General features: G+C 42.6%; 1 protein-coding gene across 3 annotated transcripts in view; it reads left to right on the top strand.

Moving 5' to 3' along the window:
• Positions 1 to 7,143: 7,143 nt before the first annotated feature.
• Positions 7,144 to 15,787, top strand: part of PPP2R5E (protein phosphatase 2 regulatory subunit B'epsilon) — a 149,058-nt gene continuing 140,414 nt past the window's right edge. For 2 of the 3 annotated variants that reach the window (XM_042989858.1, XM_042989855.1), the window contains exons 1-2: positions 7,144 to 7,753; positions 9,987 to 10,150. In XM_042989858.1, the coding sequence (XP_042845792.1) occupies positions 9,994 to 10,150 (157 nt within the window). In that variant the 5' untranslated portion in view covers positions 7,144 to 7,753; positions 9,987 to 9,993. The remainder of the gene's footprint in view (positions 7,754 to 9,986; positions 10,151 to 15,787) is intronic. The other variant, XM_042989856.1, reaches the window with a different exon arrangement.

The raw sequence follows: 15,787 nt of genomic DNA, 5'->3' as shown, positions 1-15,787 counted from the left end.
CCTTTCTTCTAGTTTCAACTCCTTCCACTTACTAGATGTATAACCTTGAAAAGAAACTAAACTTTCTGTATCTTAGTCTGCATCTGTAAAATGGGGCAAAAGTACCTACACCAACGTGTTGTGAGGTTAATACGTACAGATTGTCTGCCATAGTTTCTGGCTCATTAATGTTCAGTAAACGGGAGACCATACTGCTGCTGATTGAAGACTTGGCCCATTGTTTCCACTTTCTTTTCTTTAAGATCTTGTGTAAGACATTTAACCTCTGTGTCTTATCAATCTCTCCTTCTGCAAGATGGGAAAAGCAGTACCTTTATATTCAATTCTTTCGACAAATCATTAGCAACCAAGGACTTAAAGAGGCAACTTGGCACAGTGTAAAAAGGTCTGGCCCTTGGAAGAACTGGGCTCACATTGTGGTTCTATTAGTTACTGGCTGTGTGACACTGGATAAGTTTTCTGATCCTCACGTTTCATATTTATAAATTAGAATTACTGTGTATAATGGGGCCCCCGGCTGGCTCAGTCGGTTAAGCGTCCGACTTCGGTTCATGTCATGATCTCGCAGACCATGAGTTCAAGCTCCGCTTCGGGCTCTGTGCTGCCAGCTTCAGAGCCTGGAGCCTGCTTTGGATTCTGTGTCTCCCTCTCTCTCTCTGCCCCTCCCCTGCTCACACTCTGTCTCTCTCGTCTCTCAAAAATAAATAAACGTTGAAAAAATTAAAAAAAAAATACTATGTATCTACAGAGTTAAGGTTCAAATTAAATAGTGCACACGAAAGTGAACTAACTTGCTATACGTATGTTCGCAGATACGATTGCCAGTACGACCCAAGATTGTATATGTTGTATATGTTGTCCTTATTGATTTATTTTGTTTTAATAACAGCACGTTCAGATTTAAGTATTTAAGTTTTCACCCTTTTTTGGTTGTCTTGCCCTTTTAGAACATTTTAGCAGTAATTTACTCTATGTTCATAGATTTTACTCTATTAATATCTTAAAAACAATGTCCTCTCTCTATAATGGAGAGATGAGAAAGAACCCTAGATGCAACATTCAACCATAGGCTGCATTTTCTAAAACCTGGCTTTGGTGTTTTAAAGGACACAGTAAAAATAACCTATTGAAGAGCCATTTGCTAAGAATAAAGCTTATTTTCATGTTTGGTAGGTCACTGCACTGTCTTTCCTTGTGTAGGTGTATTCTAGGGGGACTTAATTCTGAAAGTATAATGCGTTTTTTTTATTTATTACTATTATTTTTTAATGTTTATTCATTTTTTGAAAGAGAGAGCACAAGTGGGAGAGAGGCAAAGAGAGAGGGAGACACAGAATCCGAAGCAGGCTCCAGGCTCTGAGCTGTCAGCACAGATCCCAGCACAGGGCTTGAACCCACGAACCGTGAGATCATGACCTGAGCTGAAGTTAGACGCTTAACCCACTGATCCACCCAGGTGCCCTTTTTATTTTTTATTTTTGAGAGAGAGAGAGAGAGAGAGCATGCACAAGCAAGGGAGAGGAGCAGAGGGGAGAGGAGGAGAGGGAGAAAGAGAGAGAATCTTTTTTTTTTTTTTTAACATTTATTTATTTTTGAGAGACAGAGCATGAGTGAGGGAGGGGCAGAGACAGAGGGAGACACAGAATCCAAAGCAGGCTCCAGGCTCTGAAGCTGGCAGCACTGAGTGCTGGGGAAAAGTTCTGGGGTCTCAAACTTACAAACCGTGAGATCATGACCTGAGCCGAAGTCGGACGCTTACCCAACTGAGCCCCCCAGGCGCCCCATGAGAGAGAGAGAATCTTAAGCAGGCTCCATGCCCAGCATGGAGCCCAACTGAGGACCTGATTGCAGGACCCTGGGATCATGACCTGAGCTGAAATCAAGAGTTAGATGCTCAACTGACTGAGCCACTCTGGCACGCCCTGAAAATATAATTCTATTTTATTTAATGTCTTTATTTATTTATTTATTTATTTTGAGAGAGAGAGAGAGAGAGAGAGAGAGAGGACAAGCAGGGAAGGAACATAGAGAAGGAGAGACTGAATCCCGAGCAGGCTCCACGCCATCAGCGCAGAGTCCAAATCGGGGCTCCAACTCATGAACCGCGAGATCATGACCAGAGGTGAGATGAAGAGTTGGACGCTCAACTGACTGAGCCACTTAGGTGCCCCCTGAAAGTATAATTCTTAAGAATATCTGCTTTGAGTCTTAAAAACAAAAGCCAACAAATAAACTAGACTTGATGAATTACAGTAGGAAAGAATTCCTGGCAGGGTCACTTTAAATGATTGCCTTTCATGCTTAAGATTAGATTTCATCTAAATATTTCATTTAGTTCAACTCCTAGAAAACCCCAGATCCTGGGTCTAAGAGTAAACTGAGGCTTGGTGAGGTTAAGTGACTTGCCTGGGTGTTGTACGTCCGGATTCTTTTGGGCATAAGTTATAGAAATTCAACTCCAACGTAGCTTAAACAAAAAAGGAAATTTACTGGCTCATATAATTGAAACTACTTTTGGACAGAGTTGAATCCAGCCGCTCTAATTGTGTTGTTAAAACCTGGCATCTGCCAAAGTTTCTTCCACAGTATTGGATTCCACCAGGATGGAGGGGGAGGAGATGGTAACACATAGGTCCAATTTTACCTCACTTCTGTGGTTTATGTTCCAAGAGGAAGAGAGGTATCCCTCTCCCAGCATGCACAGAGCAGATCTTGGGGAAGATCCAACCCATCTCCTTGCGTCTTGTACCTGTCTCTCGTGGGGAGGAAAGAGAGAAGCTGCAGGGTTACCAGTCCACCAGGATCACATGAAGTGAGGAGCATGGGCCTCCAAGAAAAAGAGGGGCGTGGACAGGAAGCAGATACCGGCCACATCAAGTCTAGGCTGTTACTCAAGGCAGGGCTAGGACAGAAACCAGGACCATAGTCCTAGTGCAAGAGAGGAAGAGAAATGGTTGAGAGCAAAAATAGTTTGAGCCTCTTTTAGAAGGAATACCAATTAGAAATGAAGATAAAGCTCTGAAATGATGTTAACTCAAGTGACCATTTTTTTTCACTTTTAGAAGCATACGGATATTGTAAGATGCAAATTTTTGTTATTGCTAATGACTGCTGCCACACACTTCTATCATTTAGCATGGGAGTGGTCTGAAAGGCATGCCTCGTTTCCTTGCTTCTTGTTCTCTTCCTGTCACAGTGGGGTAAGCCAGAATAAAATTTCGAGGAAAAAAACTTTCTTGAAGTTTCTAGATGGATTAAAATACAAAGAAAGTGCATGATTATGGTCATAACCAGTATTTATTGAGCAGCTAACATGTGCCAGACACACGTAACGTAGTAAATGCATAACGTCACATAAATGTGAGGACTACCCTGTGAGTTAGGAAGCATTAGTCTGTTCATTTACAGGCCGGGAAACCAAGGCTGTGAGAAGCAAATAATTTGCCCTGGCTCCTGACTGCCTGAGCTGGGATCCCACCTCAGGTACATCTGATTCCACAGTCTATGTTTTCGGCATCGTGCTTATAATTAGTTATAGCTTTAATTCAGTTAATTGTGAAATTTAACTATTTTAGAAGCGAATTTGTTGCTTACGGTGTGTTATTTTGTTTTATCCTGTACATAACAAAGTGCACTTGAAGCTGGCTATCACTTCCCCATCAGTGACGTAGGGCCCCTCTTCCTGTCTTGATCCATCAGTGACCTAGGGCCTCTCACTGCAAGGTAGGGACCTGGAGCACCCAAACATTTTAAATCTTAGCCAATAATTGTACACATGATCACATGGAAAGCCAGGAATAACCTACAACCCTGAGGCACATCTGAAAATCTTACTGTGCTATTTGAATTGCCACCCAAGGAAATGCCACCGCTGAGGGGTTTCCCAGTGTAGATAAATGTGGCTTGAAGAAGTGTTACAGCAGAGTCCCCGGTCTACACTAGCTGTGTGTATACTGATTTTCTTTTTTTTTTTCCTAAGAAAGCAGCTCTTGCCTCGGGCTTTTTCACTATTTTTCCCTCTCAGCCCAAAACCAGCTTTCAAAACATACACATTTTGGGCTAGTCAACTTCTAGGATGATATATAGGTCTTTTCCTCCATTACTGGTTGATAATTGGTTTGATGATACTTCTGCTTATTATCTTACCCTTCTTTAGTTCACCAGTCAGCTACCATTTGATAGTCTATGCCTTCTAGTCTCATCATATGACCAGCCTGCCAGTAGATTCCAGCAGATTCGCGATAAGCTCAGCCTTGATATCTGGGAAGTGAATGCTTTCATCTGATACCAATGAACAGTTTTGTCACTTGATGATGGCTTCCCAGATGACTATAATGTATATTTTTGTATTATCTAGAGTAACAAGTCTCCAAACTTTTTTGACCATTCATTCCCATCAGTATGTTTTTTTGGAGGCAGTTCTTAATCAAATATATGCATATTTATTTATAAAGTACAAACATACGCTTTCATTTATAACTCAGTCACAATATACGCTTAGGGTGAAATTCATTGTTAATGACAGTGGATATAAATCCTCATTCACATAATCTCCTTGATGAATTTAACATTTTTTTTTTTAAAGCCAAAATTTGGTTAGACTTGTTAGATTGTTATTTTAACTTTGAAATATGTCTGTCAAAGATCTGGTACTAGAAATTGCAGTTCTGCCATTTGCTTGTTTTCCTGTGGTTTCTTAGCAAAGGATTCTTCTAAAGTTGTCTATTTTCTACCGGTTTAATTAAACCTAGATAATATCATCAGTAAATCCACTTAGTCGGAATCTAGCAAATTATAAGAAGTCACTACAAGATGACAGGGACTGACTGGATGGGACCACCACTGCCCACTGTTGGAAATGGGTAACTTCCACTTTTCTTTGAGGAAATCTCGTATGTTGTTCTAGGCCAAGAGAAGATTCCATGGTCAGAGTGCAGGTTCCCTTATTCTGTACATAAAATATTAATTGATCTTAATGACTTTAGTTTTCAATTAGAATTAAGCATAAGCAGATGTCCTCATATTTTATTCTTCTGCATTCCAAATGGATTGCCTCACCCTATTCCTGAAATATATACACCCCTGGCTTATGTGGACCCCTTTAGAAAATATTGTCCAAGGAACAATTTCTCACATAGGCAAGGATGTTCCCACTTTAAAAGACCTGCTCATTTCAGTTACCCAGCCATTTTATAGAAAATGAGTTTTGAAATGAATTCTTTATAGAGATCCATAATTTTCAAGCTAAATCTCCACTCTACAAAATGTGAAATGTTCTAAGCAGCAGCTGTGAGCATTTCAAACGTGCACTACTCCTTGACGGTCCAACTGTTGCCAAGGGAAATGGAGTTGGCTTTAAAATCTTCCTTGGTTTTAATTCTGCATTTCCCTCAATCAGAGAGCAAACTGGCTCTGCATGGCTGGGACACTCAACTTTTCATGAAGACTGGCATGTGAAATTGAGATGTAGAAATGCAGTTTTTTGAAGGTTGGAAGAAGAATGGTATTCCAGCCAGTTTTATAAAGCCTAGTGGTGGACTTTTAGAGCAAAAAAATGGGCACTATATATACAGTGGCAAATCATCTGGAGTCAGTAGGGGGAACCGCTTCTACCTAAGAGAGCCATTTTTTCCTGTTTACCATTTCAGTTCAAAACCACATTTTTTTTTTTTTTTAATCTTTCATGGCACAATTTTTTCCACGCAAGATCCATTCCTGGGAGTGTGAATAAAAATTTGCAACACCTGAGTGTTAACACAAACAAGAAATGCAATGCATTTTGTTTTTGTTACTTGTACATATGGTACCTAGTTTTATTTCTTAACTGTATAGAAAACATGATAAAATGCCGACGGGGAAAAACTAGGCTCCAAAACAACACACACAAAATTAAAAGAAAAAAATACCGGAGGGAAGTACATCAAAATGCTAACAGTGCTTAAGTTAAATTTTTTCCCACAAGTTTTTAATAATTGATCTGATATTTGTAGTTAAGCATTAAGAATTTTCTTCCCTCTCAACCGTCTCCCGCCCCCCCCCCCCCCCAAATAAAGATGCACGTAGCGTGCATTCAGATAGAGTGACAGTCCCAATAATTCTCTGGAATTGCATCACTTGGGTTTGAGCTCACCAAAGATGCAAACACTTCCCTAAATATTTTATTACTTCATCTAGCTAGAGTTGAGTGAAGTCTTCTCCATAAACTCTTCTGGATCCAACTTGCCAATTAAAATCTCGCAAGCTCCTAGAGTCTGGAGCTGGGATGCCCCGAGCTCTGTGCAGCGGGAGGGCCCAGGTAGTTGATCGGGATAAATGATTGCAGAGCACAGAGACAGCATTCCCACCTGCATGAGCTACACTGAACTGGCCTCCATCAAGGCTTGCAGTTTCAGGGAGCTGACATTCAAAACAGAGGTTTAGGGAAAAGAAGACGAGGTGAGACAGAATTCGAAGCAATACCCAACCCTTGGCTCAGGCCCAGAGGTTCAGATTTCGGTGCCAGGTCCCACAAGGTTCAGCCGAGAGCGACTGCTGGGGGTTTCACAGAGGGCTGCAAGGGGCCCATTTACACCAACAGTGGCGCACAGGAGCGGGCAGGAGATCTTATTTTCTTCTCCGCTTATTTCAGCGCTGGTTCCCGTCCTAAGTGGGGGTCCTCCACCCCAGCCCAGAAGGACCACCCTAGGCGCTGAAGGGCGCGGATTCCAGGCCCGGGGTTCCCCCACCCTTAGCCGACCCTTGCCCTTGGAATCCTCTGCTTGAAGTCGACCGCCGCCCAGAGAAGCCGCATTGCGTGGAACCCCCCCACCCCACCCCCAACCCATTGATCTATCAGTCGCACACCTCCCGGCTTTCAGGAGCTCCGCACAGGCCTAGCGGCTGTCGTACCCCCCTACTTCACCCTACTCAACCGCCTAGCGGAAGCCGCAGCGGCGCGGCCGGAGCTCGCGGCTGCATCCGGGTCCTTCTCGCCTCAGCCCAATCCTCGGCCTCGTCTCTTCCCACCCTCCTGATTCTCCGCCCCCCCCGCCGCCAATCCCAGATCTGCTCTCAGTCGAACCTGCTGGCCTGGGAGTGAAGGCGGAGGCAGGCCAATGAGGATTCGCTTCCCGTTTGAAGCCTCCAGTGAGTGGGCGCCGGAGGCGGGCGCTGTTGGCCAGAAGGTTCGGTTGCGCGTGTGCCATGGACTCAGCCGCCCGGTGATATTGACAATAGGAGAGAGAAAGGGGCATTGACTGGGACCCACCGCGGGTACCAAAGGGCGGCTCTGGCAGCGGCGGCTCCAGCTCCAGCGGCTCCTCCTCCTTCTCCTTCCTTCTCCTGCTGCCGCTGCGGATCCAGTCTTCCTCCCTCCCTTCCCCCCCTCCCCACGTCGTCGCCGTCGCCGCCGGGTCCGGGGCAACGAGCAGAGGCGCCGCCCGCCGGGAATGTGAGCGAGGAGCCACCGGCTGAGCCGCTACGGGGTCGGTGCCGATTTGATGGGACGGGCCCGCGGGGGAGGATCGTGAGGCCGCCGCCGCCGCCGCCGCCGGAGCGCTGAGGTTCAGGTCCGGCCGTGAGGCCTAGAGGCGCCGCCGCCGCGGAACCGGAGGGACGCCGCGCCGGACAGCCGTCGCCCCGGGCTCCCTGCCGCTGTCCGGACCTCCCCCCGCACGTCCCGGTCCCGCCACCCGCCCCCGCTGCGGCCCTCTCGCAGGTCTCCCGCCCCTCGAAACCACAGATCATCTTCGGATTCTTCCCCAGAAGCTTCAAGGTAACTTCGTCCCTCCAGCACCTCGGCTCGCCGCTTCCTTTCCTCTTCCCTGTCCTGAGGAACCTGCAGGACACCGGTCTCTGGAAGGCCTGGCCGGGGCAGGCGAGGGGTGCGGTGGGGTGGGGTGCGGGAGAGGAAGCGCCCGTCCCACTTGTCCGATTTACCTGCAAATGCTTGTGATGATGCTTCCCATTCACTCTACCCTCCTCCCTCCTTTTCCCCTCACCTTCCGGCATTGGAGGCATATTCTTGTCCCCCTTTATCCGCTGACGGGGGGCGGGGAAACACGGGGGGGGGGATTGATGTAGTGTGGAGGATTCAGTAACAGCTTATCTTCTTCAGGGCTTGGGCGGGTGGGGTGGGGTGGGGTGGGGTGGGAGCAAAGAGTAATTTAGCATCCCCACAAGGAAACCCATTCCCTGTCTTTCTCCTCCACCCTGGTACCCCCTTCCACACCGCCCCCCCCCCCCCCCAACGGCATGGATTATCCTGAACCCTGGAAATGCCCCGTGCTCGCTGCTTAGATGACGATAACGCTTCAGACGTCCTGGTCCAGGGCAAAACCTGTTTCCCCGGGCTTTGCACGGACCCACAGCTACTGCAAGTTCAGTTCTGCAGAGCTTTAGGGTTGAGATCCTTGACGTTTATTCTGGGCCGCGGGCAGAAGGGGCAGATGATTAAAAAAAAAAAAAAAAAAAATACTAGCAATAAATCATCTTTAGAGATGGGAGGTGAGGAATAAAAACGAGACAAAAAGAGTGATGGAGGAACAGGATTTACTGAAATCTTGCATTGTTAGGGTTAAGTGAAATTTAAATAATTCACATACCAGATTGGAAAAGCTGCCCCTAAATTTACAACATACAAATGTGATGTGGAGCTTCTTGCTGATGCAGTCATTGTGAGAAATTTTAAGTAATCTTACTTCTTCTATAGTCATTCATAGCTTGCAATTCCATTTTGAATCTGTCACATTTTATTTACGGTTAAATTAGATAGATTTCTCAAAACTTTTTTAAGAAAGACAACCTAATGACTTCAAAAATTCCAAACCTCAAGATCCTGTGGTTTTATTTGTTTTCTGTTTATGTTTTTGTTATTTTTACCTTGTCGGAATCCATATAATCCAGATAACTTTTTATTCTTACATGTTCAGGAAGAAACTCCCTTACTCTTTTATTTAGAGGTTAAAAAACACTTGTCTTATGTATTGGAATGACAGGTGAGTAATTACATTTCAGTATTTCCCCCATATGCATTAATTTTATTCAAGTCTGCCATTAATCTTGAATGGAGCCTCAGTGCCACGGAAATGATGGCATCTGTTTAAATTGGAATATGGAATTGAGCTTACGGCTTGTGACTTTTAGGAAATAGCCTTCATTTTAATAATTTGAGAGGTTTAAAATCTCAAAGAACTGTTCAGTTCTCTCAGTTTGATGGAATGAAAACTAGTATTTGATGATGAACTTAAAGGGAACTCAACTTGGTTGTGTAAGTAGGGTGTGAATTTATGTTTTCATTTCAACTTTGGTGCACGACTTCATCATAATTTTGTGTATTAAGCTTTATTAACTTAAGATGGCTTCATTCAAAAAGAAGACTTCTTTGAAATGCTTTTAATTATGCCCTTTATGTGTTCTGTTTACAGTAATCTAACCTGTCCTCATTTGTGGTGTGGTATAGTTTATCATAGCTAACACAGCACATTGCATTAAAAGTCATGCCTAGATAGTTTCAGCAGTTGTAAATTTCACTTTGCTGTGATACATTGGTGTAGATTCTTGAAGTACATTAAGGGTTTTAACTCCAGAACCCATTCATAATATTAAATATCTTGTGAAAATGTATCGATGGAAGTTTTCCAGTGGCAGAGTAGCTCTAAAATTACTTCAGGAATCTCAAGATGAGAAAAGCTTTGCAGTTAGAAGATGAATAGATGGCTGAGAAGAGTTCTTCAGGTATAAATGAGCATCTTTAATGCTTATCAGAGTAGCAGCAGCCCAGCGCATTAGAACTATAATATTGCTTATGTGGTACTTCTGTTACTTCTGTTTTTTCCAAAATCTCATGTCCCCGTTGAACGTACGACTTTTCTTGATTGATGTTATTTGCTTTCTTCATCACATAATCCCGTTTTCATGAATATTGTATATGGGGGTTTTAGAATTTGTATAATTCACACATATGCTTCCACCCTGGGGATATGTTTATGATGCCTCTTTCTCTTCAGTAGGGATATGTCCTCAGCACCAACTACTCCTCCATCAGTGGATAAAGTAGACGGATTTTCTCGGAAGTCCGTCAGAAAAGCCAGACAGAAGAGGTCGCAAAGTTCCTCACAGTTTAGGTCTCAAGGCAAGCCTATTGAGTTAACACCTCTGCCGCTGCTAAAAGGTAAGGCTCGTAACCAGGTGATGGATTCCTTTCCAGTTGATCTTTTTGTATCCATATATATAATTTTCTTTTCGTGGTATTTCATATTTGTTAAAGTTATGTGTTGCACATTGAAGGGATGGGAGATTTCAGACACGTTGAAGTTACAGCCTTTTTAAAGGGCTCAACTTAATATAAATAGCTGTGGACACATGAAAAGAAACTTACTATCAGGAGGATCTTTTACACTGATAAATAGAAAACCTGAAGGCCAGAGAAACCCGAAGAGGCCTAGGTCTGTGTTTTTCATTTTTTTTCTTCTGTTGACATTTAGATACATACATCATATGTGATAACAGCTACATATTGTACAGTTTTAGTCACAACACGTAGACCTAGTAGAGAGGAGATGGTACCGTTAACTTATGTGTAGAAAATGATGTTTGGGGGCGCCTGGGTGGCTCGGTCGGTTGAGTGTCCGACTTCGGCTCAGGTCATGATCTCGCGGTCCGTGAGTTCGAGCCCCGCGTCGGGCTCTGTGCTGACAGCTCAGAGCCTGGAGCCTGTTTCAGATTCTGTGTCTCCCTCTCTCTGTGACCCTCCCCCGTTCATGCTCTGTCTCTCTCTGTCTCAAAAATAAATAAAAACGTTAAAAAAAAAAATTTAAAATAAAAAAAGAAAATGATGTTTGAGAGAATTCGGTTTTAAAAATCAAGAAAAAAATGGTCAGTTAGTAATTGCTTCCATGCATTCTTGTTTTCAGATAGTACAAATAGGAAACATGACGATCATACTTGTTCAATACTACTTTTCTCTTTCCTTTGGAATGAATTCATATTTTAATATGAAACTGCTTTTCCTGAATGGACTTTTCAATTTTTGTTTGGGTATGTGGATACTTTTTTTTTGTGCCTTTTAATTTCCATCTGTTTGCTTGATGTTTATGAACAGGCGTGTTTGAAGTGCATCAGAACACAGCATTTATAGCATGGGAACTATCAGAATCTACCTCTGAAGGTTGATCTCTGTTTGCTGAACACTTGAGAGTGAGGAGAGAGGGAGCACGAACAACATAGTGTACTTTTGTGGCTCAGAGGAAGTCAGAAAACCTGGTGTGCTAGTTCATTAATGAACATTTACTTCTGTAACAAGTTTGTGAAATTAGAAGGTATTATAAGAAAAACTGGAGATCGATTAGAAAAGGTCCTCAAAACGTAGCCTAGGATATTTCAGGCTTCTGTTTTTCCCCATGTGAGCTTTTTTTTTTTTTTTTAAAGTTTATTTATTTATTTTGAGAGAGACAAGAGAGAGTGAGTGGGGGAGGGGGAGTAGCGAGAGAGGGAGAATCTCAAGCAGGCACTGTGCTGTCAGCACAGACTCCTATGTGGAACTCTAACTTACAAAACTGTGAGAACATGACCTGAGCAGAGAAATCAAGAGTTCAACGCTCAACTGGCTAAGCCACCCAGGTGTCCCCTCCCCCCCCCTTCTTTTTTCTTCTTAAGGAGGGGAGAGTTGTAACTCAGATTCTCATGTTTGTACTTGAAACTGGTGGAGACTAAATGAATTCTGATGACTATAAAGATGATGTATCTACTAGTTCCTAAAGATGAGCTCTTATGAGTCTGATGGGGGAGAAAATTTTAAGCTAAAGGTTTTGCTAAAATGGGGAAGTCTTTCCGAGATTTTAGAAGAACAAGGAAAAACTGTAGAAATAAAACTAATCATGCTTGAAATACAAAGTTGAGAGGTGCATGGATTCCTTAGTAATGTATTTAATCTGAACTAGACATATAATAGCAATTAGCATCTTTATCTGGCAAGGGACTTTTTTCTGAGGAAGTAGATTAAACTTTTTTAGGTTTAGAAAGAATTTTAAGCTTTATTGTTATACTCATTTCTTGGGGCTTATGGTAAATATTTAAATTAGAACTGAATTGACCACTCGTTGGTTTTGTGGGTAGTGAAGAGGCATGCGTGAGAAGAAGTTGACACATTTTAATATTTTGTTACTCCTTTTATTGTGGTAAAATACACCTAACAAAACATTGACCGCCGTGGCTATTTTTAAGTATGCGTTAAGTGTGACAGTTAGTACATTCATGTTGTGTGCATCCATCACCACCATCCTTCTCCGGAACTTTTTTGTTTTCCCCAACTGAAGCTGTGTCCCTTAGGGGCACCTGGGTGGCTCAGTCGGTTAAATGTCCGACTTCAGCTCAGGTCGTGATCTCACAGCTCGTGAGTTCAAGCCCTGCGTCGGGCTCTGTGCTGACAGCTCAGAGCCTGGAGCCTGCTTCCGATTCTGTGTCTTCCTCTGTCTCTGCCTCTTCCCTGTCCAAGCTCTGTCTCTCTCTGTCTCAAAAATAAATAAAACATTAAAAAAGAAAAAAAAAGAAACTGTATCCATTAAACACTAACTCCCCATTCTCCCCTCCCCTCAGCCCCTTGGTGAGTAACCACCATTCTACTTTCTGTCTTTGTAAATTTGCCTCCCCTAGGCAGCTCATATAAGTAGAATCATATAATATTTGTCTTTTTGTCACTGGCTTATTTTACTTAGCCTGCTGTCCTCAAGATTCACCCATGGTGTAGCACGTGTTAGAATTTCCTTCCTTTTAAGGCTGAATAATATTCCACTGTGTGTATATGCCATCAGTGGACACTTGGATCATTTCCATCTTTTGGTTGTTGTGAATGCTGCTATGAACATGGGTGTACAAGTGTTTTCTTGAGCCCATGCTTTCACTTGCTCTGGGTACATGCCCAGAAGTGGAATTGCTGGATCATATATTAATTTTTTGGAGGAATTGCCAGACTGTTTTCCACAGCAGCTGTACCATTTTACGTTCTTACCATCAATGCACAAGAGTTGCAATTTCTCCGTATCCTCACCAGCATGTTATTTTTTGTTGTTTTTTTGTTTTCGATAATAGCCATCATGATGTGTGTGAAGTGGCATTTCATTGTGGTTTTGATTTGCATTTCCTTTATGGCTAATGAATGATGTGGAACATCTTTTCATGTGCTTATTGGCTATTTGTCTATCCTTTTCTCATTTTTAAAGTGAAGTCTGGTCATATTGAAAAATTTCCAAGAGCTCTGCTCTCCAAGAATGGAATTTTTGTGAACTTGTGTATTTTGCCAGTGTGGGAGAATTGGAGAGTAACAGGACCATACAGTATTAGATACAGCCACAGCTTACTTCCAGACGGACTAAAAGCGATTCTTGTGTAGTAATCATGTAATGGGGAAACATTCTGGAAAGCATCCCACAAATTAGATTTCCGTATCTATAGAACAACAAAGAAGTATGGTCAGATACAGACTTCAGAAATGTTCCTGATTTTTATAAAATGCTCCTGATTTTTATTCCAAGTTTGTTAAATGACATTTGATTGTCTTGTAATGGATTGAATTTTATTTGTGGGTTGTCTTCTCACCAACTTTAGGAAGTAATTTATGGAATGTAAAGAAAATATAGGAGGAATTTCTTTTTCTTTTTCTTTTTTTTTTTTTTTTTTTTTACCATTTCCTTAGGAGAAACCAGAGTAAATTATGTGTGCCTACCAAAGGATAGTTACTGATTTAATTCTGTAGTATTGCTTTGACCACATTGGAAGGTTTGACTTAATTTTATTTGGTGGTATAATATAAATGGCAGTTGGATTTTGTGGGTTGCATTGTAGAATAAAATAAAAATCATGTCCTCAAGATCTTTAATTTTAGGGGAGTTTGAAAATGGAAATCGTGTAATTTTGTTAGTCATCCTTTAAAAATGTAATTTTTGAGAACTCACACATTAGGCGTTCATTAATGATCACTTGTTTTGCGTGTATGCATTATCAGAATGGTTATTATATGCATCGTATTTGACTGACTTGTAAGTAATACTGCCATTAACTCTTAGCGTTGTAATATTTATTTATTTTTTGGGAGAGCTCAAGCAGGGGAGGGGCAGAGAGAGAGAGAGACAGAGGATCCAAAGTGGGTTCTGTACTGACGGGCTGACAGCCGCAAGCCCGATGTGGGGCTCAGACTCCTGAACTGGGATATCATGACCTGAGCCAAAGTCAGGTGCTTAACCAACTGAGCTACCCAGGTGCCCCAACTCTTAGTGTTTTAATTTTTTTTTTTTTTTCAACGTTTTTTATTTTTGGGACAGAGAGAGACAGAGCATGAACGGGGGAGGGGCAGAGAGAGAGGGAGACACAGAATCGGAAATAGGCTCCAGGCTCCGAGCCATCAGCCCAGAGCCTGACGCGGGGCTCGAACTCATGGACCGCGAGATCGTGACCTGGCTGAAGTCGGACACTTAACTGACTGCGCCACCCAGGCGCCCCTACTCTTAGTGTTTTAAAAAAGTCTCTTCACTTGCAGAACTGTAACAAAGCGAAAGGAAAGTTTCATCTATTTTGCCTCTTTTCCAACAGGTGGGGTTTTCAAATTTGTATCAATGATGTTATTTTCTACAGAAAACAATGCCGGCATGTTTTTCTGTATATATGCGTGATAAGTTCCCCGGCTTTTCCTCCGCTGTTTGTAGTGACATTGTAGAATAAGCCTTTGAAATAGAGACATTTGAATTTTCTCCCTCTTTACAGACTTCTGAAAATGTCTGCAGAGAGTCCTAAAGTTTTTGAACTTGAAGGACCCTTACTCAAGGGAAATTCAGTGAAGGTTTTAGTGCCTTTGTGCTTGATAAGAAGGTAAAGACTTGGACGCTTTCCTTGTGCCTACACGGCATGACACGAAGCAAGCTTTGATGGTTATCTGTCTCAATAAGGATGGTTAAACTAAACAGGTCGGGGATAGACACACACATTTACAATAATATTATAATTAGTAGTAGCAACAGTAGGTACTACCTGGTTGGGTGATTTGTTCTCTCCCCACCCCATCCTCCTCCCGTGCCCTGTTTCCTTTTTTGACTTTAAAAGATTACATAAGTTTAGATTTGAGTGAAATGTTTTTGAAAAGTACTGCCTCTTTGAAGATGGGGTTATAATGAGAATGACGTCATCATTTCTAGTCTCATAATTCGTTATACGTTTTTGAGGCGTTTTGCTAATAGTTTGGACCTTCAGTATTAAACATTCCAAAAACTATAACGACTTGAACGTTTCAGCAGAAATTCTGCCTCTTGGTGTTAAAACTTTTACATTGGTAACATTGTGTTTCTACAACATTCTTTCTTTAATTAAAAATCTTTTTTTTTTTTTTTTTTAAGCTCTAGGCTTGTGATTCAGCTTACATTTTTATTTTTGAGGGTGACAGTCTGTGAGGACTTTATTCAAAAGTTTGTTTTATTTACTTAGAGAGAGTGCTTGTGTGGGTGTGTGAGTGGGGGAGGGGCAGAGAGTGAGGGAGAGAGAGAATCCCAAACAGGCTCCGTACTGTCTGTGCAGAGCCTGATACAAGACTCAATCTCACAAACCATGAGATCATGACCTGAGCCCAAATCAAGAGTCGGATGCTTAACTGACTGAGCCACCCAGGGGCCCTAAGGACTTTAAAAATCCCAATTTAAAACTAGTTTTTGTGGGGGCGCTTGGGTGGCTTAGTCAGTTGAGCGTCTGACTTCAGCTCAGGTCATGATCTCACGGTCTGTGGGTTCGAGCCCCGCGTCAGGCTCTGTGCCGACAGCTCAGAGCCTGG

This window comes from Panthera tigris, chromosome B3 (assembly GCF_018350195.1).
Source record: "Panthera tigris isolate Pti1 chromosome B3, P.tigris_Pti1_mat1.1, whole genome shotgun sequence".
NCBI lineage: Eukaryota > Metazoa > Chordata > Mammalia > Carnivora > Felidae > Panthera > Panthera tigris.
This window is presented reverse-complemented; position numbering and strand designations above follow the sequence as displayed.